This window comes from Nelumbo lutea, chromosome 3 (genome assembly GCF_056320005.1).
Source record: "Nelumbo lutea isolate HS-2025 chromosome 3, American lotus-T2T, whole genome shotgun sequence".
Lineage (NCBI taxonomy): Eukaryota > Viridiplantae > Streptophyta > Magnoliopsida > Proteales > Nelumbonaceae > Nelumbo > Nelumbo lutea.
In genome coordinates, this window is record NC_142686.1 from 5187507 (window position 1) to 5212992 (window position 25486).

At 39.8% G+C, this 25486-nt stretch overlaps 1 protein-coding gene across 4 annotated transcripts in view; it reads left to right on the top strand.

Moving 5' to 3' along the window:
* The window catches only part of LOC148862524 (uncharacterized), a 97160-nt gene that overhangs the window by 17851 nt on the left and 53823 nt on the right, over positions 1-25486 (top strand). For all 4 annotated transcript variants that reach the window (XM_088974926.1, XM_088974928.1, XM_088974927.1 and 1 more), the window contains 3 exons: positions 11552-11624; positions 11723-11780; positions 13012-13107. In XM_088974926.1, the coding sequence (XP_088831052.1) occupies positions 11552-11624; positions 11723-11780; positions 13012-13107 (227 nt within the window). The remainder of the gene's footprint in view (positions 1-11551; positions 11625-11722; positions 11781-13011; positions 13108-25486) is intronic.

Consider the following 25486-nt stretch of genomic DNA (forward strand, 5'->3'; position numbering starts at 1 on the left):
AACTAGGTTGAATAAATCATCAATAAACCACCATATTAGCTCTCCATAAACATTGTGTATGGGCTTCAAGAAAGAGAAAAAGGGTAGGGTTGCTCCAATACCAAGTTGTCAATCAAAGCTGTAAAAACAATGTGTTTAATCAAAGAAAAATAAGATAAAACAAGTCTAAAACAGCAAGGAATAAGAGAGAAGAAGAAAGAGAGTTTGGAACAAGAGATCATGGCTGACACCCAGCCCTCTTCTAACATAATTAGAAGAAGATTACAAGAATTCCCCTGATAAGATGGCTGCTAGAGTAAACCAATGAAAGGGGCTTTAGGCAAGAAGGGACAACTAAAGCTATCTGGCCCAAATTCTCACCAACTATTGAACTTTAATGACTGTTAGTTTGCGTGATTGTTTGGAGGCATCTGGAAAGTAACATAAGTGTGTGGGGTGGTATATTTTTGGTGTTTCAAATCTGTCTTTTAATCCATGGCTGAGTTTAGTGGAGCAAGTATGCTAGTGGAGAAATTAAATTAGGGACATTTATGACAGTAGACTTCATGGATGTCCAAATGACTTTAATTAAGTTAAACGGTGCAAACTATGTCCCATGGGCTAAATTTGTGGAGGTTTTTCTTACTAGTAGAATGAAATTGAAATGCAATAATGATCCAAAGCCAGTTGGTGGATCGGATGGGTATAATGATTGGATTCAAGAAAATGCTTAAATTATGACCTGGCTATGGGATAACATGGAAACTCTTATTAGTGTTAACCTTGTGTTTCTAGACATTGCCAAGGAAATTTGAGATCATGCAAAACAACTTTATTCAGAGTAGGACAATGTGGCCATCTGTTATACTAGGATTACTTCCTTCTCTAGCAAGGAGGAAAAAGACAGTTGAAGAGTACTATTCTTCCCTGAAGAATCTAAGGAATGAACTTAATGTATATCAGCATCTATTTACTGATTTGAATGTTCAACAACAACAAAGAGAACACTTGGGTGTTACACAATTCCATTCAGGGTTGAGATTAGATTATGAACAATTCATACGCAAATTCTTGGTACTAGTGACATTCTAACCCTTTCAAAGGTATTTTCCAGAGTTAGAAGAGTTTCAAACTCAGAAGTTGATAGTATTCCCATATCTGAGAAGTCTGCTCTTTTTGCAGTCAGGCATAGCAAAGTGGAAGTGGTGGGGATGCAATTAGAGGTAGAGGTACTCATGGACACTGTATAAGTGTGTGATGCACCCATTGTGGGTGTGAGTGACACACTATAAACTTTTGTCATGATTTACATGGCCCAATCATACTTCACTTGGGGGGGATAGTGGTACTACTGGTGGTGACTCCTTTTCTTTAGATTATGGGAAGGAAGAGATGATATTTATTACCCGTGAGGAGTATGAGTAACTTCGTCTATCTTCTTCCTTTGATACACTGTTACCCTTGCTAGTCAGGAACTTCTTGTCTTGCATCCTTTTCTAAACCTTGGATTATTTATTTACGAGCCCCAAACCATATGACTGGGTTTCTAGACTTGTTTATTTCTTTAATTCTAATTCGTCTCTGTCTTCAGTGCTATATATTCCTAAATTTCCTTCTACTCACATGTTTTCTAGTAGGTTAACAAAATCTCTTAATTGTTCTATCTCATTTTATCCTTTTTATTGTGTGTTCCAGGACCTCAAGATGGGGAAGATGATTGGTGGTGGGTGTGAAATTGGAGAATTATACTATCTAGATGATGGTGGTTTGTAGAAAGCCTTGCATACATCTCTTACACCTCTATAGGGCATTATTAATTGGACCATCCATCTCTTCTCTCTCTTTAAAAACTAACCTAGTTTCTAGTCTAGAGTGCATTAGAGAGTTACAGTGTGAAGCTTGTTAGCTTAGCGTTTCCATTAAAATGTTTCATTCTGATGACGCAAAAGAATACCTTCAAGGGCCATTCCAAACTTTTTTTTTCATGGCATTATTCACCAATCTTCTTGTTCGCATACACTACAACAAAATGGTGTGGCTAAATGAAAGAATGAGCATTTACTTAATACTTCTTGGGATCTCTTAACTCAAATTTTGGTTCATAAAATTTATTGGAGTGATGTTGTTCTTATGTCATGTTTCCTCATAAATCGTATGCTCTTTTTAGTTTTGGGTGGTGAGTCTCCCTTCTCTCTTCTTTTTCCATCTTTACCTCCATTTCCTTTTCCACATCATGTCTTTGGTTGTGTCTGTTTTGTTTATCACCTTGGTCTTAGGTTTGATAAACTTGACTCTTGTGCGATTAAGTGTGTGTTTATAAGGTATTCTCGAACCTAGAAAGGATACAAAATGTTATAGTCCAACTCTTTGTCGTTCCTTTATTCTTCCCAATGTTTCCTTCTTTGAAAATGTATCTTATTTCTTTTCCATTGAGTCTTATTCATTGCCTCCACTTCCTCTTCCTCTTCCTTTGGTAGAAGTCTCCATACCAGCTCCCATTATTGAAGCACCTACACAACCACCACTTCACAAAGTCTATGTGAAAGGCCACATGGAGTCTTTGCTCCTACTCCAGCTTCTGGTGAGCCATCATCAATTTCATTTTCAATGGATCCATCTGATTTGGATTTGCCTATGCTCTTTTCAAAGGTAAACGTGCTTGTATTGACCATCCTATTTCTCATTCTATGTCCTTTCCCCATCTGTCTTCATCCTATTAGAAATTTATGTCACTTCTTTCCTTTGTGACTGTCCCTAGGCATATTCAAGAAGCATTTATCTCACTAAACTGGAAAAAGTCCATGTATGAGGAATTTCATTCTCTTTAGTCTAATCATACTTGGGACCTCACTCCTCTTCCTCCTAGAAAGAAAGCAGTAAGTTATTGGTGGGTTTACACACTTAAACATCAGCCCAATGGTAATGTAGAGAGGTGTAAGGAGTGGTTGGTGGGCAAAGGGTATACCTAAACATATGGTATTGACTACATAGATACATCTAGTTACTAAAATGGGGTTTGCATGTGTTGCTAATTCTTTGGCTGCCCATTTTGATTGGCCATTTTTTCAGTTGGATGTGAAGAATGCCTTCCTCCACGGTGATCTTTAGGAGGAAGTTTGTATGGAGCAACCTCCTTGGTATGTTGCTCAAGGGGAGGTAAGGTGATGAGGGCAGATTTGGTCCTCCAATGACATTATGACACCTGGCACCTCAGAACAACTAGGTGACACCCGGGACCACTTTGGCAACAACTTGCCTTTTCTAAGTTGATGGTGTCCCACCAGGCGTAGCCTGGCACAGGCACAGCCTGGCACAGGTGCGGCTTGGTCCTGGCACAACCTGGCCCCGGCACCAGCTGGCAGCCTGGCCCTGGCACCAGCTGGCAGCCTGGCCCTGGCACGACCTGGCAGCCTGGCCGACATGACCTGGCCCTGGCACGAGTTGGCAGCTTGGCCCTGGTGAGACCTGGCCCTGGCACGAGCTGGCAGCCTGACACAGGCGCCAACCTGACAACCCCGAGGAGCTTACCACCGTACCCCGCATTTTATGGGATTGTGACTTGTAACAGCTATATTAGCTCACCCACTCCCCGAGTCAAGCGGAAATGGGCAATCTTACCAGTTGGTGGCTTTATCCCCACCTAACACGAAAGCAGGTCCCTTCACAGCAGGAATCCAGGAACTGCTCTACCTAACCCACGAGGACTCCAGTATATAAAGACCTCACCCCTCTACTCTCCAACTCTCTCATTCTCTGATATCATTCTCATCACTCCACTAAGTGCTAACTTAGGTATCGGAGTGACCTCGCCGGGTTAGCCACCCCGGGTCCTCTAACATTTGGTTCCTTGCAGGCAGCTCATCAAGGTAGCTCACCACCAGGAAGCTCATCACGGTAGCTTACCACCAGGAAGCTCATCAAGGTAGCTCACCTCCAAGTAGCTCATCAAGGTAGTTCACCACTAGGCAGCTCATCAAGGTAGCTCACCTCCAAGCATATCATCAAGGTAGCTCGACACCAGGCAGTTCGCCACTAGGTAGCTCGCCACCAGGCAGCTTGCCACCAAGGAGCTCCACTTCAGTCTCTGAGTCACAGGCCACGGTCGGAGCAGATGAGATGACGAGGTACTCAACCAAAAAATTGACACCTCACGAAAAAATGATACGTGATCGGAAACGGTTACATCAGAAGGTGTGCAAATTATAGAAGGCAATTTATAGCCTGAAACAGTTGTCTAAAGCCTAGTTTGGTCGATTTAGTAGTGTGATACAACAGTTTGGAATGCAACAATGTAGTGTGGATCACTCTATTTTTAGTAGAGATATATCTTCTAGTAAGATTATTCTAGCTTTATATATTGATGATATTATTATAGGGAGTGATGTACAAGGAAAGAAGGAATTGAAATAATTCTTGCAGCTAAGGTTTAAAATTTCAACATGTTACGCCCTGTATCAAGCGTATTGTATCATATCAGCAAGAGACCAGCATGGGAAACTGGGTGAAATTGGTTGTATCAACCTTTTCCATCATGGCATGCTTGTAATGGCACCACTTCAAAGCTATTCAGAGTGTTTTGATAAAATGGTAGCATATGACCAATATGCATCTAGTATTGTAGCATTTTGATATGCTATGAAAAAATTAAAGGCAAAATATAAAAAAAAGAGCGGAAAGAAGGCTTCTAACCCCCCCCCCCCCCCCGAAAAAAAAAAAAAAAAAAAAAAAACCTCTTTTATGCCTAAAGACTACAAAACCCTAGATTTGCAACGAAAAACCAAAAACATCCATCAAATTTTAAGTTTTGTGAATATGATGCTTTTTTTCTAAATTTCTATTATTATATATTATAGTTTCGAAGTTCTAACTTTTAAGCAATGGGACAAAAATCTAATTATCCTATCTAGTCATGCAAACAACTTCTAAGTGAATATATAATTAACTATAATTTCTTATTGAAACAACTATTTTGTATTTTTATTCCAAAAATTACAAAAAAATATATTAAACAAGAAATTTCAATTGCTCTTTGGATATGATAGATCATCAATAAATCTACAACATACTCAATCTTTATGGTCAAATCACAATATATATATATATATATATATATATATATATATATATATATATATATATATATATATATATATAACATTTTCTTTCTTTTTTTTTGTAATTTTACATTCTCCCCTAATTTCTTCATAAAACTACTTAGATCTACTTATTACACCAAAAAAACATCATATTCACAAAATTTAGGCATCTTCAATTCCTTCTTGATATCTGACTTCTCAAGGGCTTGGGCTGAAATAGCACAATCTTCAAGAGTAAATGGTAGAGTTTGGTTGGAAAGGAAACCCCCAGCATGTAATAGAGTAAAATTGTATTTCGATGGGAGCTCCCTTGGAAATCCGGGTATGGATGGAGTAGGTGGGGTTTTCAGAGATTCAGAGAAGAGGATTGTGGCAATGTTTTCAAGGCCACTGGGGTGGAAAACTCCTTGAAGGCTGAATTGTTGGCTTTATTGCAAGGTCTCAGGCTAGCTAAATAGTTGGGATTTGAAATGATTAAGGCAGAAGGAGACTCACAGGTAGTTATTCCTTGGGAAAAATCCAATAGGTGTATTCCTTAGACCCTTTAGCATGTGTGCTAAGAGAGGTAGAAAAGATTGCAAGAGAAATAGAGGTTGAATTCAAGTGGGTTAGGAGGAAAGGGAAAATGGGCTAAAAGAGGGCTTGTATGAGGAGATTGACACTTGTCAATCATTGTATTGATCACATATACTTTCCAAGTTAATTTAATAATACCTTTGCTGATAAAAAATATTTATTTATTCTCGAAATAAAAATAAATAGAAAATAACTATTTGAATACCAAAAGAATTACCACTTACATTCTTGTGAATGATTTCTATCTTGGGAAGTTGGATAATTAAATACTTTCATTTTAGCCTCTTACAAGCAATATATATGAATGATATTCAAGAAGACGATCACTAAGGTATGTATTCCCATATGTTGAGTATTATATATTTCTTCATAAAGACAACTAAAGTATGTGATTTTTATGTATGTATACCTCATTTTTTTATAAATGAATAATTTTTTTATTAATCCAACAGATAAGAGTTACAGGAAACCCAAGGAAAGGCATGAGATGTGACCTTTCCTTTAAGATTGATCACAGAATTATAAGTTCAAATGAACAAAGTTACAAGGTATCCCAAAATAAAGAAGCCCAAGAAACCCCTTGTTTAGCCCAAAATAAAGAAGCCCAAAGTTACAATGTATGTATACCTCATTTAAGCCTTATATTTATTATTATTGATGTATTTTATGATTTATTGGAGTATCTATAGCATTTCCATGTATATCTTAATTTTTCATTTGTATCCATGTGTATCCAGGGTGTATCCTTAAAATTGCCTTTTGATACAAACATTTTTGATACTTCAAACCTTGATTGTAGCAGCAATTTCAGACCAAAGATCTGGGGCACTTGAGGTATTTTTTGGGTAATGAGATAGCAAGGTCAAAGTGGGGAATCTTTCTCTTACAAAGAAGAAAGTATGTGCTTGATCGGTTGGAAGAAATACAATTAAGAGAAAAACTAGTAGATACTCCTATTGATCTAGATGTTAAGATGTCTGATAGTGAGGGGGAGATCCTAGAAAGTACAGATGACTAGTGGGAAAATTCATCTATCTCATTATCACTAGGCCAAATATTTCTTTTAGTGTAGGATTCAATATATTGGGAAGGTATTATTAGCGTTCTACACTACTTGAAGGGTGCTGCCAGACAAGGATTGTTGTATAAGAAAGGAGAACTGTTGTTGGAAGGGTATGCAGATGCAAATTAGGCAGGATCAATTATTGATAAAAAGTCCACCACCGTCCATTGCACCTTTTTAGGAGGAAATTTGGTCACTTGGAAGAGTAAAAAGCAAAGTGTGGTTGTTAGAAGTAGTGCTGAATCCAAGTACTGGGCTATGGTGCACACTACTTGTGAATTAGTTAGGTTAAAATAGTTGATACAGAAAATTGGTTTGGAAAATTTTATACCTATCAGGCTGTACTATGACAAGCAAGTAGCAAGCCAGTATTTCAGGAAAGAATCAAGCACATTGGAGTGGATTTCCATTTTGTAAGGGAAAAAGGTTACAAGTGGAGAAGTGCTTACACCTAATGTGAAGTTAGATCAGTTAGCCGACCTCTTCACCAAAGGCTTAAGCCATGTATGGATGAATTACATTTACAGCAAGTTGGATCTTTATGATATTTATGCTCCAACTTGACCTGGGGGGGTTGATAGAAACCTCTTTATTCTGATGTGTTTGGCCAGCAAGTTACAAGTGTCTTTTTCTTCTTCATTTCTTTTATTTCTTTAGTAGGGTTAAAGTTGTAATTTCAATATTCTATTATTGAATAAATAAAAGAGGGTAGTAGTTGAGATCAATTAGTTTGATTTATCCTACCTTTAGCCCTATTCTCTTCTAACGTTCTCTTCTCAACCTAGAATTGTTTTGGACTGATTTCTCTTACCTTTTCACATTTTCCGCACATGTTTAAGTCTGATCACAGGGGTATTTTACACATTTTTTTTGTAGTCTATATGGGGTCTATCTCAAAAGTTTGATTTTTCCGGTCATGTTTAGTTCATGTTTAAGGTCACAGGATCATTTGTTAATTAGTTTAGTTATTTAGTTTTCTTATGATAGTGAAAATTATGTAATTTTTTATTTTTCTAGTTCTATAGGAATGACCACCCCAATAGTTTCTATATGTGTATAAATGTAAAATAGTGATGAGTGGAGTTTACTTGAGTTCTTGCACCTTATGTGTGTGAGTGATTCCCATGCCCTGGAGTGATTCTACTCACCCTGTTGAGTGGTTTCAGGTTTCCTTTCTCCTCTCTCTGTTTTATCTCTATCCTTTTTAGTAGCCATAAAGCCATTATCAGTCTTAAGTTATTCATCAAAAGGTATCTGTTTAACATTCTCAAGGGACTAAATTGGATTTAGTTGAGTTTTTTCTTGTTTTTCATAAAAAATCAAGAATTTTCGACTCCATTCATTTTTGTCTTTTGTGCCAAACACTTTTGTGTGCTCCCTTTAGAGTTGACTAGGATTAGTCCTGATTGGGGCCAAAATAAGGGAAAGTAGAAGGTTTTAAAAGAGCAAGAGGAAAACCAAAGGAAACGTGGTTTGAAGTGGTGTGGATGATCTTAGGATTTAGAATTTGTCAGAAAACATGGCTCTTGATGGAACACAATGGCAGGATGAGTTTTGTTTATCCAAATAGTTGGGGTTAAGGCTGAGTTGAGTTTAGTTTGCTAGGATTTGATAATTTGACATCAATATGCATTTTTTGCACAAGACTAGGTATAATTTCTTAGGTGACAAATTAATCATGTATGTGTACTGTTAGAGTTAGCTGAATAAGGGTAGATTACTCAACTCACCTTGGTTAAGTTATGAGCTTATGTGGCAGTCTTATTAGAGGTTCTCTGTCCCATACTTAAGTTATGAGCTTATGTTCGAAAGTTCTTTCATCTTCTTCTTCTCCTTCTCTTTCTTCTTCTCCTTACTGGTTCGGACTACTGTAGCAACAGTAGAAACATGGTATCAGAGCATGTTTGGTGTTCCAATCAAAGTTCTTCGCTCAGATAATGGTCGTGAATATTTTCTTACCTCCTTTCAACAGTATTTAGAACAGCATGGCATCATTCATCAAACTTCATGTGCATCCACTCCTCAACAAAATGGGGTGGCTGAACGGAAGAACCGTCATCTCCTTGAAACGGCTCGGTCTATTCTTCATCATATGAGTGTTCCTAAACAGTTTTGGAGTGATGCTGTACTTACTGCTTGTTTCCTCATTAATCGGATGCCCTCCTTTATTCTTCATGGTCGGTCTCCCTTCTCTATCTTGTTCCCCACCTTCTCTCCCTTTCCATTAACACCTCGTATCTTTGGTTGTGTGTGCTTTGTTCACAATCTGAGTCCTGGAATAGACAAGTTGGATGCACGCTCCATTAAGTGTGTCTTTCTTGGCTACTCTCGGACTCAAAAAGGGTACAAGTGTTATAATCCCATTACTCGGAAGTGCTATGTCTGTCCTGATGTCACCTTTTTGAGTCTGTTCCCTTCTTCTCAAGAACTGAAGCATCTTCGTCTCCATCCTTACTTCCTCTTCCTCTTCCGGTCAGTGATCCCGTTCCAGGTGTTCCTGTTGGAGTTGACTCATCACCTCATCCAGTGCAGATCCCTACTGAACGACCACCAATTCGGCAAGTGTATACACGTCGAACGACACCGCCCCCTCCTCCAGCTTCTACCTTGTCCGCGGATCCTCGTTGCTTCTGTTGCTGGACCCTCAGGACTTGATCTACCCATTGCCTTACGGAAAGGTAAACATAATTCTACTCTCCATCCCATTTCCAGTTTTGTTTCAGTATCTCGCCTTTTTGCCTCACATTGCCGGTTTGTTTCACTATTGTCATCTATTTCCATACCTAACAATGTCCAAGAGGCTCTTAGTTCACCTGGGTGGAGGTAGGCAATGGAGGAGGAACTCTCTGCTCTTTAGCATACTCACACGTGGGAGCTCACTATCCTCCTGGTAAACATGTTGTGGGTTGTAAATGGGTGTATACTGTTAAATACTTGCCAGATGGTAGTGTGGAGCATCTGAAAGACAGACTCGTTGCTAAAGAGACCTTCTCTCCAGTGGCTAAGATTATCTCTGTCCGTATGTTAATTTCCCTGACAGTTATGTATGATTGGCCCTTATTTCAACTTGACATAAAAATGCCTTTCTTCATGGTGACCTTATAAAGGAGGTATATATGGAGCAACCACCTGGGTTTGTTGCTCAGGGGGAGGCTGGTAAGGTGTGCAGACTGAAAAAGGCAATTTATGGGTTGAAACAATCGCCTCGTGCTTGGTTCGGGAAGTTTAGTGAAGTGGTGAAGAATTTTGGAATGAAACAATGCCAGGTTGATCCTCAGTGTTCAGCTATGATTCAGAAGCTGGAAAGATTTTATTAGTGGTCTATGTGGATGATATTGCCATAACTGACAGTGACAAATTGGGGATCGACAAACTAAAGGTCTTTATGCAAAATCATTTTCAAACAGAAGACCTTGGGACATTGAAGTATTTCTTGGGTATAGAAGTTGCTAGATCAAGACAAGGTGTAAACCTGTGCCAAAGAAAATATGTTCTCGATCTATTGGACGAAATAGGACTGTTAGGTGCAAAACCGGTTGAGACTCCTATGGAACCAAATGTTAAGTTGAGCAGTGATATAGGGGAAATATTTGATGATCCTGGAAGGTATAGACGACTAGTGGGGAAGCTGAACTATTTGACTATCACAAGACCAGACATCTCCTTTGCAGTCAGTGTGGTGAGCCAATTTATGCAGAACCCTTGTATATCTCACTGGGATGCAGTTCTTAGAATTGTAAGATATTTGAAGGGAGCTCCGGACCGTGGGCTATTGTATAAACCAAGAGGAAAACTTGAAGTAGTTGGGTACATGGATGCAGATTGGGTGGGCTTTGTGTCTGATAGAAGATCTACTACAGGTTACTACACATTTCTTGGAGGAAATCTTGTGACGTGGAAGAGTAAAAAGCAGACGGTTGTGGATAGAAGCAGTGCTGAAGCCGAGTACAGAGCCATGGCACACACTACATGTGAATTAGTGTGGTTGAGGAATCTCCTACAAGAAATCGGGTTCCACATGGATAAACCTATGAGGTTGTACTGTGACAATCAAGCTGCGCTCCATATCTCATCCAACCCTGTTTTTCATGAGAGAACAAAACACATAGAGATTGATTGCCACTTTGTGAGGGAGAAGGTTCTTACTGGAGAGATAAGCACAGAACATGTAGGCTCAGGTGATCAGTGGGCAGATTTGTTTACAAAAGCCTTAAGCTCAGGGAGAGTGAACTATATATGTAACAAGCTGGGATTATATGACATATATTCTCCAGCTTGAGGGGGAGTGTTAGAGTTAGCCGAATAAGGGTAGATTAGTCAACTCACCTTGGTTAAGTTATGAGCTTATGTGGCAGTCTTATTAGAGGTTCTCTGTCCCATACTTAAGTAGGGGCAGTTTAATCCTTGTACATTTAATTAGAGCCTAATCACTATCAAGAGGTCGACTGATAGAGTTTAGCAATTAGGTTCGACAGTTCTTTCATCTTCTTCTTCTTCTCCTCTTCTTCTTCTTCTCCTTACTGGTTCGGACTACTGTAGCAATGGTAGAAACATGTACAAACAGTGGAGGCGTGCTTATCCTATATGTACATACACATGTATACACATGTACAGACAAAGACATACATATACACATAAACATATATGCACATCCATTTGTTGAGGCGTCTGTTTTTACTAGATAATCTTTTCAGTGCAAGTTTTTCAAAACCAACTTTTTGGTGCTTGTTTAATGTAACTTGATCCCTTAACAACTTATCTTCTCCTGATAACCTTTGTAAGAAATGCCTCCCTTGTTTATCTCCAAGTCTAATAGTGGGTCTTTTATGGAGCTCAGCTTGCAGTAGAATGCATATTTTGTTCAGCATGTATTCGCTTTGTTGAGTGCTGTCCACAGGAAGGGCTTACAGGTTTGTCTAATTTATATTTTGCCTCTTTTCCTCTTTGTTCAGTGCTACCTTGTTTATCTACCTTGAAGTCAAAAGTCCTGATTTTCTTCTCATTGCAGAGAAACTATGGTCTGGGCTTGAAAACTTCGTTTTTGATTGGTTAATCAATGCTGACAGGTGAGCTGTTTTAAATGGACTGGTACTTCACCTGTGTAAGTTCCATGCGTTATCTACACATAATCAACTGTTTCTCCTTTATTTGCACATTATATTTCATCAGTACTGCTTGATCCTTTCTTGATGGGATATCCATCTGTCTGACCTTCTTGCAAGTTCATTGAATTTCATTCTTACATTGGGTTATCTTTTGAGCTAATTGATATAAGCTGATATAGGCTGGATGTTCAGCAACAATATTTTTTTTATCATTAATAATCAAAACTTCTATCAAGTTTGATAAAAGAATGCTGTATAAGAGTTGGTTTTATAGCTAGTATTCCTTTTTAACAGAATAGTGTCCACTACCTATCTCTTTTATTCCATTCATTTGGTGCATATTTTTTTACTCTTCCCTTAGAGGCAATCTTCCAATACAACACGTTTCTATTTTACCCCCTATTTTGCCAAAGCATCATTCATAGTATTAGCTGATCTGTGTATCCATTTGTATGCAGCTCTCATCTCCCCATACAAAGTCTTTGCTTCCCTCAGGAACCAGTGGTGTTATTTTTGAGCAATTGAGCCATAACATATTCAAATCCCCTTCCACCTATAAGTATGAAGTTTAATGATTTAGCCAATATTAAGCATTGCATTACTGCTAGCAGTTCAGCCCTTGTAGATGATGAAATTAGCAGCCAACAATGTTTATTGAAACTAATCAAACTTTGTCACACTGTTTATTCTAGTGTTTCTTTGATACTTGTGAACAATCATGATTTAGAAATTGGAAGTCAACCATCACTGTTGTTTTAATTGTTCATTTTTTAATTTCTGTATGCATGCATATGTTCATTTCACAATTCACATAAACCTGTCAAAATTTGTTTTCTTTTTGGTACCAGAAAATTATGCTTCAATTATATTTGACATAGTATGGAAGTCCTATAAATTATTTCTTGATAGAAATTTCCCCTTCTTTTTGAATTATGAAACCTGGCATAGTAGCCAAAGTCTATGAATCTGTGTTCATCATGTTTATGGAAATGGCATTTGTTACTCTATTTCTTTGAATTGAAAATTTGAAATGTACGATGCAGAGGCTTCATTAATGAACCATGAACCTTTATGAACATTTTTTCATCATTTTCTTTTTGTATATGAGAACCATGTAATTTGTAGGACCTTCAAACTTAGGGTTCCCATGTGCTCTATCCCTTGGCACTGACTTAAGGCTTAATAATTGCAGGGTTGTTAGCCAGGTAGATTTTCCCTCGTTGGTTGATTTACGGGGGCTCCTTTTGGACCTGGTTGCACAACTACTAGGTGCTTTGTCACAGATTAGGTATCCAAACAATCTTTGGTTTATTTATTGGGCATAGGTAATACTTTTAATATAAATTAAGTATGTCTATATGACTTTATTGTGAGCATTTTTATTTTTTGGAATATTCAGCTAAAAATGTTCTACAAAAGTTGTAATTGATCATACGTTTCTAAGATGTCCGCTTGTCTCGGACTGCAATCAGTCCTAGTTGTAATGTACAATAAACAAGAAAGAAAATTTGAGAAGAAGAGAAGAAGAGGAGAAGACGAAGAGAAGAAAGTAAAAAAGAGTGGGTCTTAACTTAGATTGTTGCCCCACTCAGCTATTTATATTAATAGTTTAAACAGGGTAAAAACCAGAATTACCCCTACTGCTTAGTGCTTACATAAGCTAAGAAATATAAGAAATAATAGAAACAGAAAATAAGTACCAACTACCACTAAGTAACATAAATAGAAAAACAGTAGTGGGGTCCACATTATTGTTCTACATATCTACACTCTCCCTCAAGTTGGGAATAGATATTAGTCATTCCCAACTTGCATAAGCCAGCCTCCAACTTTGTCTTAGAAACTGCCTTAGTGAAGAGATCTGCAAGTTGCATGTTGGAGATGATATATGGAAGACACACTTCTTGAGAAGCAACTATCTCTCTCTCTCTCTCTCTGATAAAGTGGCGATCCACTTCAATATGCTTAGTTCTGTCATGTTGTATTGGATTATGGGCAATGTTAATAGCAGCCTGATTATCACAGTACAGCATTAGGGGCTTCTCATAAGCAATACCCAACTCCTTAAATAGGGATTTCAACCATAACACTTCAACCACACCATTCGCCATAGACCTATATTCAGCTTTAGCACTAGAGCGAGCAACAACATCTTGTTTCTTACTTCTCCAAGAAACAAGATTTCCTCCTACAAAATCACAATACCCAGAGGTAGACCTCCTATCATCAACACATCCAGCCCAACCAGCATCTGTGTAAACTTCTATTTTCATGTGACCATTATTTTTGAAGAGCATACCTCTGCCTGGACATCTCTTAAAAAATGCTAGTATCCTTTCAACTACAAGTAGGCGAGTGGTTCTAGGGGAATGCATATGCTGGTTAACAACACTGACTACATAAGAGATGTTTGTTCATGTGAGACAAAGATAGAGAAGTTTTCTAATCAACCGTTGGAACATAACTTTATCTTCAAGGGACTCTCCACCTTCTACATTGATCTTGTGATTTTGTTCAATAGGTGTGTCAATAGGCTTAACACCTAGCTTCCCAGTTTCTTCCAAAAGATCAAGAACATACTTTCTTTGGGAAACAAGAATCCCATGTTTAGACCATGCTACCTCAACACCCAGGAAATAACGTAGCTCTCCCAAGTCTTTGACATCAAATTTTTGGTGGAGTTACTTAAGAGAGTCAATCTCACAGGTATCACCCTGTCACCACAATATCATCCACATATACAACAAGAAGAGTTAAGGAGGAATCCTCTTTTTTAATAAAAAGAGTGTGATCTGATTGGGCTTGCACATAGCAGAATTTTTCAAGAGCCTGTCTAAATCTATCAAACTAGGCTTTGGGCAACTGTTTCAGTCCATATAAGGCCTTATTAAGCCGACATACCTTCTTTCCTGCTTTTGCACTATAAAATCTAGGAGGTAACTACATGTAAACCTCTTCTTGCAAGTCACCATTGAGGAAGGCATTTTTAACATCTGCTAGTGTAGGGGTATTTCTGTCTTTATACTTATGTTGAGGTTGTTGATCTGTAATGTTATATTAGAACTAGTGTCCCTCACTTAAATAAGGGCACATGTGTCTTTTCCATTATATTAATAATATAAAAACATGTCTGGCCGAATGGGAGAGTTACTTTTCCCTAATTCGAACCAGACTTCTCTTCTCTCTTTTTCTCCTCCTTTCTCTCTCTCTTTCTTCCCTGTTTCTTCCTCTTTCTTCTTGGCCATTACTAGACTAACAGAACTCAAAGGCAGGCTGAATTATAACATGGTACCAGAGCTCAACTAAGCAACTCGGATCTGCCCAGATTTCTGTTCTCTACGCACTCAATCTAGGGTTTTCCCTTGATTTCTCTGCCATCGATTGGAGATAAGGGAAAGGGCTGAAAAGGAGTGGTTTCTATGCCTCCAGTTGTGTCTTGTGTGGTCGGCTGCTATGGTTTCTAAGAAGCCCTCCCCTAATCGATGAAGAGAAGAGGGCTGATTCGTGTGGTGCAGTGGGTGTCTTGTGTGGACTGATTTTCTTCTTGTGTGGTTTGTCTTTCAAGTGATGAGGAGGAGTGGTGCTCATATAGTGGTGAGATTTCAGGTAGTCATAGGGTAGGGTTTGTGGTGTAAAGAGTGCAATCTTCAGCAATAACAAGTGCTGAAACCAGTGTGATCAAACAATGTGCAGTGTGCCGAATTCAGTGATAACAGAATTCAGCAATGGGAGATAACAGTGATAGAAAATCTAATGTGATGATACCTACTGATTACTTGAATGTTCAAATGACCTCCATTAAACTGAATGGAGAGAATTATGTACCTTGGGCTAAATCTGTAGAAGTTTTTTTGAAGGCAAAGAAGACGGTGAAACACATAAGGGAGGGGAAACCCTCCACTGATTCTCATGAGTATGAAGACTGGGAACAAGAGGATGCACAAATTATTACGTGGTTATGGAATAGTGTGGAACCCAAGATTAGTGTAAATTTCATGTTTCTTGACACTGCCAAAGATGTGTGCGACCATGCTAAGAAGTTGTATTCTGGTCATGACAATACAACCAGAGTATATCAGCTGTATCAGGAATACTTTAATCTACAACAGCTTGACGTGACTCGATTTTTGGTGGGGCTGAAATCTGAGTATGAACCAATACGGGCTCAGATACTAGGAGGGTCAGCTCTCCTTTAGAAGAGGTGTTTTCTCGACTTCGGAGGACTTCTATTGGATCTACTGAGAACTCTAATGTCTTAGATAGATCAGCCTTTGTAGTGTCAAGGGGCCGTGGTGTTAGAGGTGGAGCCCGAGGAGCTCAGTCTGGCCGTGGTGGTAGCAGTGGTGGTGGTGGACCTACATATAACTGTGGTGGTGGTCGTACTGGAGGTAGAGATTGTAGAGAAGATGGGCCGAATGGCCCATAGGTTGTTTATTCTTTCTTGTTATTTATGTTTCTTTTCTGTAATGGGCCTTATTCTGGGCCCATCCTGTCTATATTAAGTTCTTTGTAAATTCTTGCCCACCTAAGGGCCTCCTTGTAATTATTCAAATATATCTTAATAAAAGAATGTTAGGGTGCTGAGAGTGTGTAGGTTCGAAACTCTCATTCTCAGACCCTCATTGCTGAACTCTCAAGCTCTCCTCTCTTCAGTTTTCTTCATGGGATGGAAGTTTAGTCACATACTACCTGATTCTTGGAGGTCAGTGGACGAGCCCAAGACTAGAATCTCTTGGAGAAGGGGTTCGGTGGCCAGGAAGAATCAGAGAAAAAAAAAGGGGGAGGAGAAGGGGAACAACTCAGTTCTGTTTTTGAAGCTCGACTGTGTTTGGACTGTTGAAGCTCGAACTGTAAGTTGTGCTCAGTTTTTCGGCTCTGAAGTTCGACTGTGTTTGGACTATTGAAGCTCGACTGTGTTTGGACTGATTGTTCTGTTTTTTAAGCTCGACTGTGTTTGGACTGTTGAAGCTCAAACTGTAAGTTGTGATAAGTTTTCTGGTTGTTCTGTATTATCTTCGACTGTGTTTGGACTGTTGAAGTGTCCGAAAACCCTAGCTGTTCTGTACTACCTTCGACTGCATTAAATCTGGTTTAACCCAGAAATTTCTGGGCTGTTTTTTCTCTTCTTCTTAGACTATTAAAACCTGCCGAAACATCCTTGTAACAAGGCTGTGTATTGTTACTCATTTTTGGCTATTTTAAGGGGCTGTACGAACTATTTTTTGGGGTCTTTTCTCTTCCTTGACAATGGGGCTGTCTCTATTGCCCACACTGTGTTTGTGAAAAGGCCTATTCAGCAATACCAATTGGTATTTACTCTTCTTGGCTGAGTGCACAGCTTTGAAAAGGTACTTCGGCTGAGTGCACAGTGCCTAGGAGTTTCTAATTACTTCTTGAAGGCTGAACTCAATATATTGTCTTCTTGTGGTTGGCTGAACTCTGTTTAGAGTGTTTACATGATGTACTCCTCAGAGTTTGAAAACAAAAGTGGTGCTGAATATGGACTGGTTCAGGGGACTCCAAATGATTCCTTATTGACTGTGACCACAGTTAAACTAGATGGAACTAATTATCTGGCATGGTCACAATCAGTAAAGATTCATGTTTGTAGTAGAGGAAAGTGGGGATTCATTTCCGGGAGTAAGAAGGCTCCCCCAGAAGATGATCCATCCTATGAGAAGTGGATGCAAGAAAATTACACTGTCATTGGGTGGCTTGTGAACTCAATGCAGCCACAAATCAGCCAATACTACCTATCGATGAATTCAGCAAAAGAAATTTGAGACAGTGTTGCGGAAACCTATTCACAAAAACTCAATGTGGCCCGAGCATATAAATTGAGAAGTGATGTAAAGAATTTAAGACAAGGGGGGAAACCTCTTGCTGTATATTTCTCAACCCTGAAGTCCCTATGGCAAGAGATTGACCTAATAGAAGTTGTACCTTGGGACACCACCAATTATGCAAACAGGGTATTTGAGTTCTTAACTGGACTAAACCCAGAATATGATATCACAAAACAGAATATTCTTTCCAAGGAGTGTGTCTCTTTGTCACAAGCTTATGCATTGGTGAGTAGTGAAGAGAGCAGAAGGGTTGTTCAGGTTCAAGGGGCTGATATGAATGATCACTTTGCCAATATGGGGATTAAACCCAAAGGGAATGTTGGAACTTCTGGTGGCATAGGAAAGAAAGAAGTTATATGTGAGTACTGCAAGAAGTCAAAGCACACCAAAGATAAGTGCTAGAAACTACATCCTAATCTTGTTCCCAGTCGGTTTCAGAAAAAGTATGATAGTAAAAGATCAGGAAGTGCAAATGTAGCTGTTGGGCCAGATAGTGAAGAAATGTCTGCTTCTGCATAGTTGGCAGCCATGAGAGCAAAATATGAAAAGTTTGGGAAGATGATCAGTCAGCTGAGTGATGTGACCTCTTCTTCCAACCCTTCAGGCAATTCTTCTGCTGCTTCAGCATTTGCTCATTCACGTATAAGGGCTTCTGCCAATCATGCTACCACTTCAGGTAATCTCAAGATCCCTTGGATTATTGACCCAGGTGCTTCTGACCATATGACCAATCTTTCTACCCTATTTGTTTCATATGACTTGCTTCCTAGACGTGATAAAATCACTTTAGCTGATGGTTCACTTGCCCCTATCTCTGGTAAGGGAACCATCAAGGCTACGAATTCCTTGTTCCTACCTTCTGCCCTTCATGTACCTAAACTAAATACAAATTTGTTTTCCGTAAGTAGTTTAACCAAGTCACTATACTGTTGTGTAACCTTCTTTCCTTCCTACTGTGCTTTTCAGGATCTGGAGTATCAGAAGGTGATTGGGAGTGGCCATGAGGCGAACGAAATATACCTGCTTGATACCCTGGAACAATGCACTGATCATCTTGGGAATGCTGCTCTTGGATCTGTTTCTTCAGAGTCTGTTAGTCGGATCATGTTGTGTCATCGTCGTTTTGGTCATTTGTCTTTTTCTGCCTTGAGTCATCTTTTCCCTGAACTGTTTAAAGGAATTAGTTTGTCTAGTCTTCATTGTGAGTCTTGTGAATTGTCAAAGCATTGTAGAAACAATTATCCTTTGAGTAATAAAGGATCTTCATTTTTTTTAATATTGTGCACTTTGATGTGTGGGGGCCTTACCACTTACCTTCCATGGGTGGCTATAAATATTTTATCCTGTTTATTGATGATTTTTCTCGGTTCACTTGGATATTCCTGATGAAATCCCGTGATGAAGTTCCAAGACTTGTAAGACAATTCCATGAATTTGTTTTAACCCAATTTGATACCAGGATTAAAATCTTCAGATCTGACAATGCGAAAGAATACTTTGAGAAAAACCTATCCTGCTATCTCTCTGACATGGGGGTTATTCATCAAAGCTCATGTGCTAGGACCCCAGAACAGAATGGTGTTGCTGAGAGGAAAAATAGGCATATTGTTGAAGTTGCAAGAAGTATCTTATTTGCCTCACATGTTCCTACCAGGTTTTGGGGTGATGTTGTTCTTACTGCTACATATCTTATAAACCGTATGCCATCCAGGGTTTTGGGGTTTAAGTCTCCCTTCAATCTTCTTCATCCAGACAATGACCTTTTTTTTGTTCTTATTCGTGTCTTTGGCTGCACCTGTTATGTACATGTTCCAAGTGTCCAAAGGCATAAATTTGAACCCAAAGCTCAAAAGTGTAACTTCCTTGGTTATTCCCCCACACAGAAGGGTTATTGTTGTTTTGATCCAAAGTCTGGCAATTGGTATGTCTCAATGGATGTCACCTTTGATGAGCTTTCCCCCTTTTATGGTTCCTCTCCAGAAGGACATTGTCCACAGGGGGAGGATTTGTCACAAGTGTTTGCTCTTCCTCTTCCTGTCCCTATTGAGTCTCTTGATGTGTCTGCTTCTCCTTCAAATGCATCAAGGGTGGATCAATCATTCCTTTCTCCTTGTCCCAGTACTCTACCTCCTGGTCCTATCCTCAATCCCAAGGTGTATCAAAGGCAAAGATCCAGAAATGTGCAGGTTGTTTCTCCTACAAAACATGAGCCTCATACACTTCCAGTCACAGAAGAGACAACAGGTACTGTTTCAGCATCTTTGGATTCATCCTTCCCTGACTTGATATTCTCATTGCTGTTAGGAAAGGAAAACGGAAGTGCACTGCACACTGCATTTCCAAGCACCTTTATTACAGTTTGCTTTCACCTCCATACTTTGCCTATCTCTCTTCTGTTTCTTCTCATCCTATTCCCAGGTCTATGTCAGAAGCTCTTAAGATTCTAGAGTGGAGGGATGCTATGAGATCTGAAATCGATGCCCTATACAAGAATGACACATGGGAAGTGGTGGATTTTCCTGAAGGGAAGGATCCAGTCGGTTGCAAGTGGGTCTTTACTATCAAATACCAAGCTGATGGCACTATTGAAAGATACAAGGCCAAGCTGGTTGCAAAAGGCTATACACAGACATATGGGATTGATTATTTAGAGACCTTTGCACCTGTTGCCAAGACGACATCTGTGAGGGTTCTTCTATCTTTAGCTGCTCACTTTGACTGGCCCCTTTATCAAATGGATGTGAAGAATGCCTTTCTGAATGGTGAATTACATGAGGAGGTTTATATGTCTCTTCCTCCAGGGATGTATGGAACTGACATGAAAGGGAAGGTATGCAGGCTAAAGAAATCTCTTGACGGACTAAAACAGTCCCCTAGAGCATGGTTTGAGAGATTTAGAACAGCACTTGTTAACTTTGGTTATGTGCAGACACAGTCCGATCATACTCTTTTTGTGAAGAGGAGTGGACCTCTGGCAGTATACCTCATTGTGTATGTAGATGATATTGTAGTGACTGGTAATGATGCTTCAGGAATTCATGATCTAAAATCTTTTCTCCATACAGAGTTTGAGATTAAAGATTTGGGGGACTTGAGATACTTTCTTGGTATAGAAGTGGCTCGATCCAAGGATGGGATTCTTATCTCCCAAAGGAAGTATGTTCTTGACTTGCTCTCCGAGACCGGAAAGATGGGTGCTAGACCAATTGCTACTCCTATTGATATGAGTCATAAACTCTCAGCCTCAGAAGGGACATTGTTAGAAGACAAAGGAATCTTTCAGAGACTTCTTGGGAAACTTTTGTATCTATGCATGACTCGGCCAGATATTGCATATGCAGTTAGTTGCATTAGCCAATTCATGCATGCTCCCCAAGACACTCATATGGCAGCAACAGAGAGAATCCTATGTTATTTGAAGGGCTCCCCAGGAAAAGGTATTCTGTTTGCCAGGCATGGTCATATGAAACTTGAAGCCTACACCGATGCTGACTGGGCCAGAAACATTGATGACAAAAGATCTACTTCTGGGTATTGCAGCTTGGTGGCTGGTGTTTCTTGGAGAAGCAAGAAACAATCGGTTGTTGCTCGGTCCTCTGCTGAAGCAGAATACAGGGCCATGTCACATGGAGTTTCTGAATTATTATGGCTAAAATCATTGATGGAAGAACTTGGAGTTGAATATGACAAGCCAATGATGTTGTACTGTGATAATCAGGCTGCCATCAACATTGCTCACAACCCAGTGCAACATGATAGAACCAAGCATATTGAAGTTGATCGACACTTCATTAGGGAAAGGATCTCTTCGGGTGAAGTGTGTATTCCTTTCATCACATCTGAAGGACAGTTAGCAGATTTTCTCACCAAAGGCATTTCCCAAGGCAAAACTTCAGCATGATACCAACAAGCTTGGCATGATTGGCATGATTGGCATCTATGCTCATCTTGAGGGGGAGTGTAGAGAAGATGGGCCAAATGGCCCATAGGTTGTTTATTCTTTCTTGTTATTTATGTTTCTTTTCTGTAATGGACCTCTGGGCCCATCCTGTCTATATTAAGTTCTTTGTAAATTCTTGCCCACCTAAGGGCCTCCTTGTAATTATTCAAATATATCTTAATAAAAGAATGTTAGGGTGCTGAGAGTGTGTAGGTTCGAAACTCTCATTCTCAGACCCTTATTGCTGAACTCTCAGGCTCTCCTCTCTTCAGTTTTCTTTAGAGATTCAAGGGGAACCCGTGGTAGAGGACGTGGCTCAGGTCCGAGGAGGTGTACTCATTGTGGTATGGATGGTCATACCGTTAATTATTGCTATGACTTGCATGGTCCACCCGCAACCTGGGCCAATCATGCCATGACTAGTGACACCAGTTCCAGTTTCAGACAGGAGAATCGTTCAGCTGATCAGATGCCTCCTACATCCACAGATGGTTTCGGGAAGGAGATGGTGAGTGTTCCCCATGATGAGTATGAGAGGTTTGTCCAATCCACGTCTTAGCAGAACACGACTACTTTTGCACACTCAGGTATGGCTTGTTTGGCATCCACGCCCAATCCCTGGATTATTGACTCTAGAGCCTCCGATCACATGACTGGAACTCCATGTGTGTTTTCTTCCCTCTCTCATTGCTCAACATCACAATCCGTTACCCTTGCTAATGGTTCCTCATCCTCCATTTGTGGTGTTGGTAATGTTGACATGGACCCTGTATCCCTATCCTCAGTTTTGTATGTCCCTAAATTCCCATTTAACCTTATGTCTGTTAGTAAGCTGACCAAGTCACTTAATTGTTCCATTACCTTTTACCCTTCTATGTGTGTTTTTCAGGATCTCAAGACGAGGATGAAGATTGGTGGAGGGCATGAAGCTGGTGGATTGTATTATCTTGATGGTGGTGGAAGAACATCAACATCTCTCCAGTCATCTCTCTCTCCTCTCCAATGGCACTGTCGATTTGGTCATCCTTCGCTAAAAGTTTTGAAATCTTTGGTTCCTTCGTTGAGTCAACTTTTTGTTTTAGATTGTGAGTCATGTCGGTTTGGGAAACACCATCGTGTTCCCTTCAGTTCTAGGGTTGATAACCGTGTGTCGAGTCCTTTTTCTTTGATTCACTCGGATGTTTGGGGTCCTTATAAAGTGATGTCATACAATGGATATAGATATTTTGTCATTTTTGTTGATGATTTTTCAAGGATGACGTATCTCTATTTAATGAAAGAAAGAAGTGAATTGTTTACCATCTTCCAAAAATTTTATGCTGAGATTTGCAATCAATTTGATGTTTACATTAAAATTTTTCGTTTTGATAATGGCCGTGAATATTTATCTTCATCATTTCAAGAATGCTTGGACCAACATGGCATTATACATCAGACCTCATGTACCTACACCCCACAACAAAATGGGGTGGCTGAGAGAAAGAATCGTCATCTCTTGGAAACAGCATGATCCCTCATGCATCACATGAATGTTCCCAAACCCTTTTGGAGTGATGCGGTGCTTACTTCTTGCTTCTTGATTAGTCGGATGCCCACGTCTACCCTTGATGGTCATTCCCCATTTACTACCTTGTTTTCCCACCTTGTCTTCGTTTCCTCTTTCTCCCCGGGTATTTGGGTGTGTTTACTTCGTCCATAATCTGGGCCCCGGGAACAACAAGTTAGATGCACGATCCCTTAAGTGCATCTTCCGTGGCTATTCTCGGACCCAGAAAGGGTATAAGTGTTACCATCCTAGTTCACAACGTTCCTTTGTGTGTGCTAATGTTACCTTCTTTGAGTATACTCCGTTTTTCTTGGGGTCCGATGATGCTTCTTCCTCCTCATCACCTCCCCTTCTTCCACTTCCAGTTGCCGATTATGTTCCTCTTGTTCCAGCCGTGACCAATTCCTTGCCTCCAGTGCCACCACCTGTTGAACGCCCACCTATCCGTCAAGTGTATACACATCCCCCACGTGTACCGGCTGCTACTCCTCCGGCTCCATCACCGTCAACAGATCCGGTAGTTGTCTCCACACCAGCCCCGAACCTAGTATTTGATCTTAATCTTCCCATTGCCTTGAGGAAAGATAAACGCACTTGCACCCTTCATCCTATTTCTAATCATGTTTCACTCACTCACCTTTCCGCCTCCCATCACCAGTTTATCTCTTTGTTATCCTCAGTTGTTGTTCCTAAGGATGTCCAGAAAGCCCTTGCCTCTCCAGGGTGGTGCCGTGCAATGGAAGAAGAGCTCTCAACTCTACTTCATAATCATACTTGGGACCTCACCGCTCTTCCTCCTGGGAAACAGGCTATCGGTTGTAAGTGGGTTTATACTATTAAGTATTTGCCTGATGGTAGTGTTGAGCGCCTGAAAGCTTGATTGGTTGCAAAAGGGTACACCCAAACCTATGGTATTAACTACAACGAAACATTCTCCCTAGTTCTCTCTTGCAGCTATGTATGATTGGCCCCTATATCAGCATGATATCAAGAATGCCTTTTTGCATGGTGATTTTCCCGAGGATGTCTACATGGAGCAACCACCAGGGTTTGTTGCTCAGGGGGAGGATGGTAAGGTATGCAAACTAAAGAAGGGTATATATGGGCTTAAACAGTCTCCTCGAGCATGGTTTGGTAGGTTCAGTGAGGTGGTAAAGATGTTTGGTATGAAACAATGCCAAGTTGATCATTCCGTCTTCAGTCATGACTCTCCAGCAGGAAAAATACTATTGGTGGTGTATGTAGATGATATTGTTATTATCGGGAATGATAAAATGGGCATTGACAGGTTGAAGACTTTTCTACAGGAACATTTTCAAACAAAGGACCTTGGTAAATTGAAATATTTCTTGGGATAGAAGTAGCAAGGTTTAAGCATGACATTATTTGTGTTAGAGAAAATATGTGCTTGATTTGCTGGAGGAAACATGTTTGTTAGGTGCTAAACCAGCTGAAACACCTATGGAAACAAATACTAAGCTGAGCAGTGATATGGGTGAAGTGTTTGAATACCCTGGCAGATACCGACGACTTGTAGGTAAACTAAACTACCTAACCATTACTCGGCCAGATATTTCATTTGCGGTTAGTGTGGTAAGTCAGTTCATGCAGAAACCTCTGGTTCCTCATTGGATGTGCTTCTTAGAATTGTGAGGTATTTAAAAGGGGCCCCTGGTCGTGGTTTGATATACAAAAGTGGTGGAACACTTGAAATAGAAGGGTATACTGATGTTGACTGGGTTGGTTCTATGTCTGATAGGCGGTCTACCAAAGGTTATTGAACTTTTCTAGGGGGTAATCTGGTGACATGGAAAAGTAAGAAGCAGACAGTCGTGGCAAGAAGCAGTGCAAAGGAAAAATATAGAGTTATGGCACATACTGCTTGTGAATTAGTGTGGCTAAGGAACCTTCTACAGGAGATAGGATACAACATTAATACTCCAATGAAGATTTGTGACAATCAGGCTGCAGTTCATATTTCTTCTAATCCGGTGTTTCATGAAAGAACCAAGCACATAGAGGTTGACTGTCACTTTGTGATAGAGAAGGTGCTGAATGGAGTGATAGACACTGCATACGTTAATACAAGAAACAAGTGGGTAGACTTATTTACAAAAGGGTTGAGTCGGGGAAGAGTGGACTACATATGTAACAAGCTGGGATTATATGATATATACTCACCAGCTTGAGGGGGAGTGTTAGTGTAGGGGTATTTCTATCTTCATACTTATGTTGAGGTTGTTGATCTGTAATATTATATTAGAATTAGTGTCCCTCACTTAAATAAAGGCACATGTGTCTTTTCCATTATATTAATAATATAAAAACATGTTTG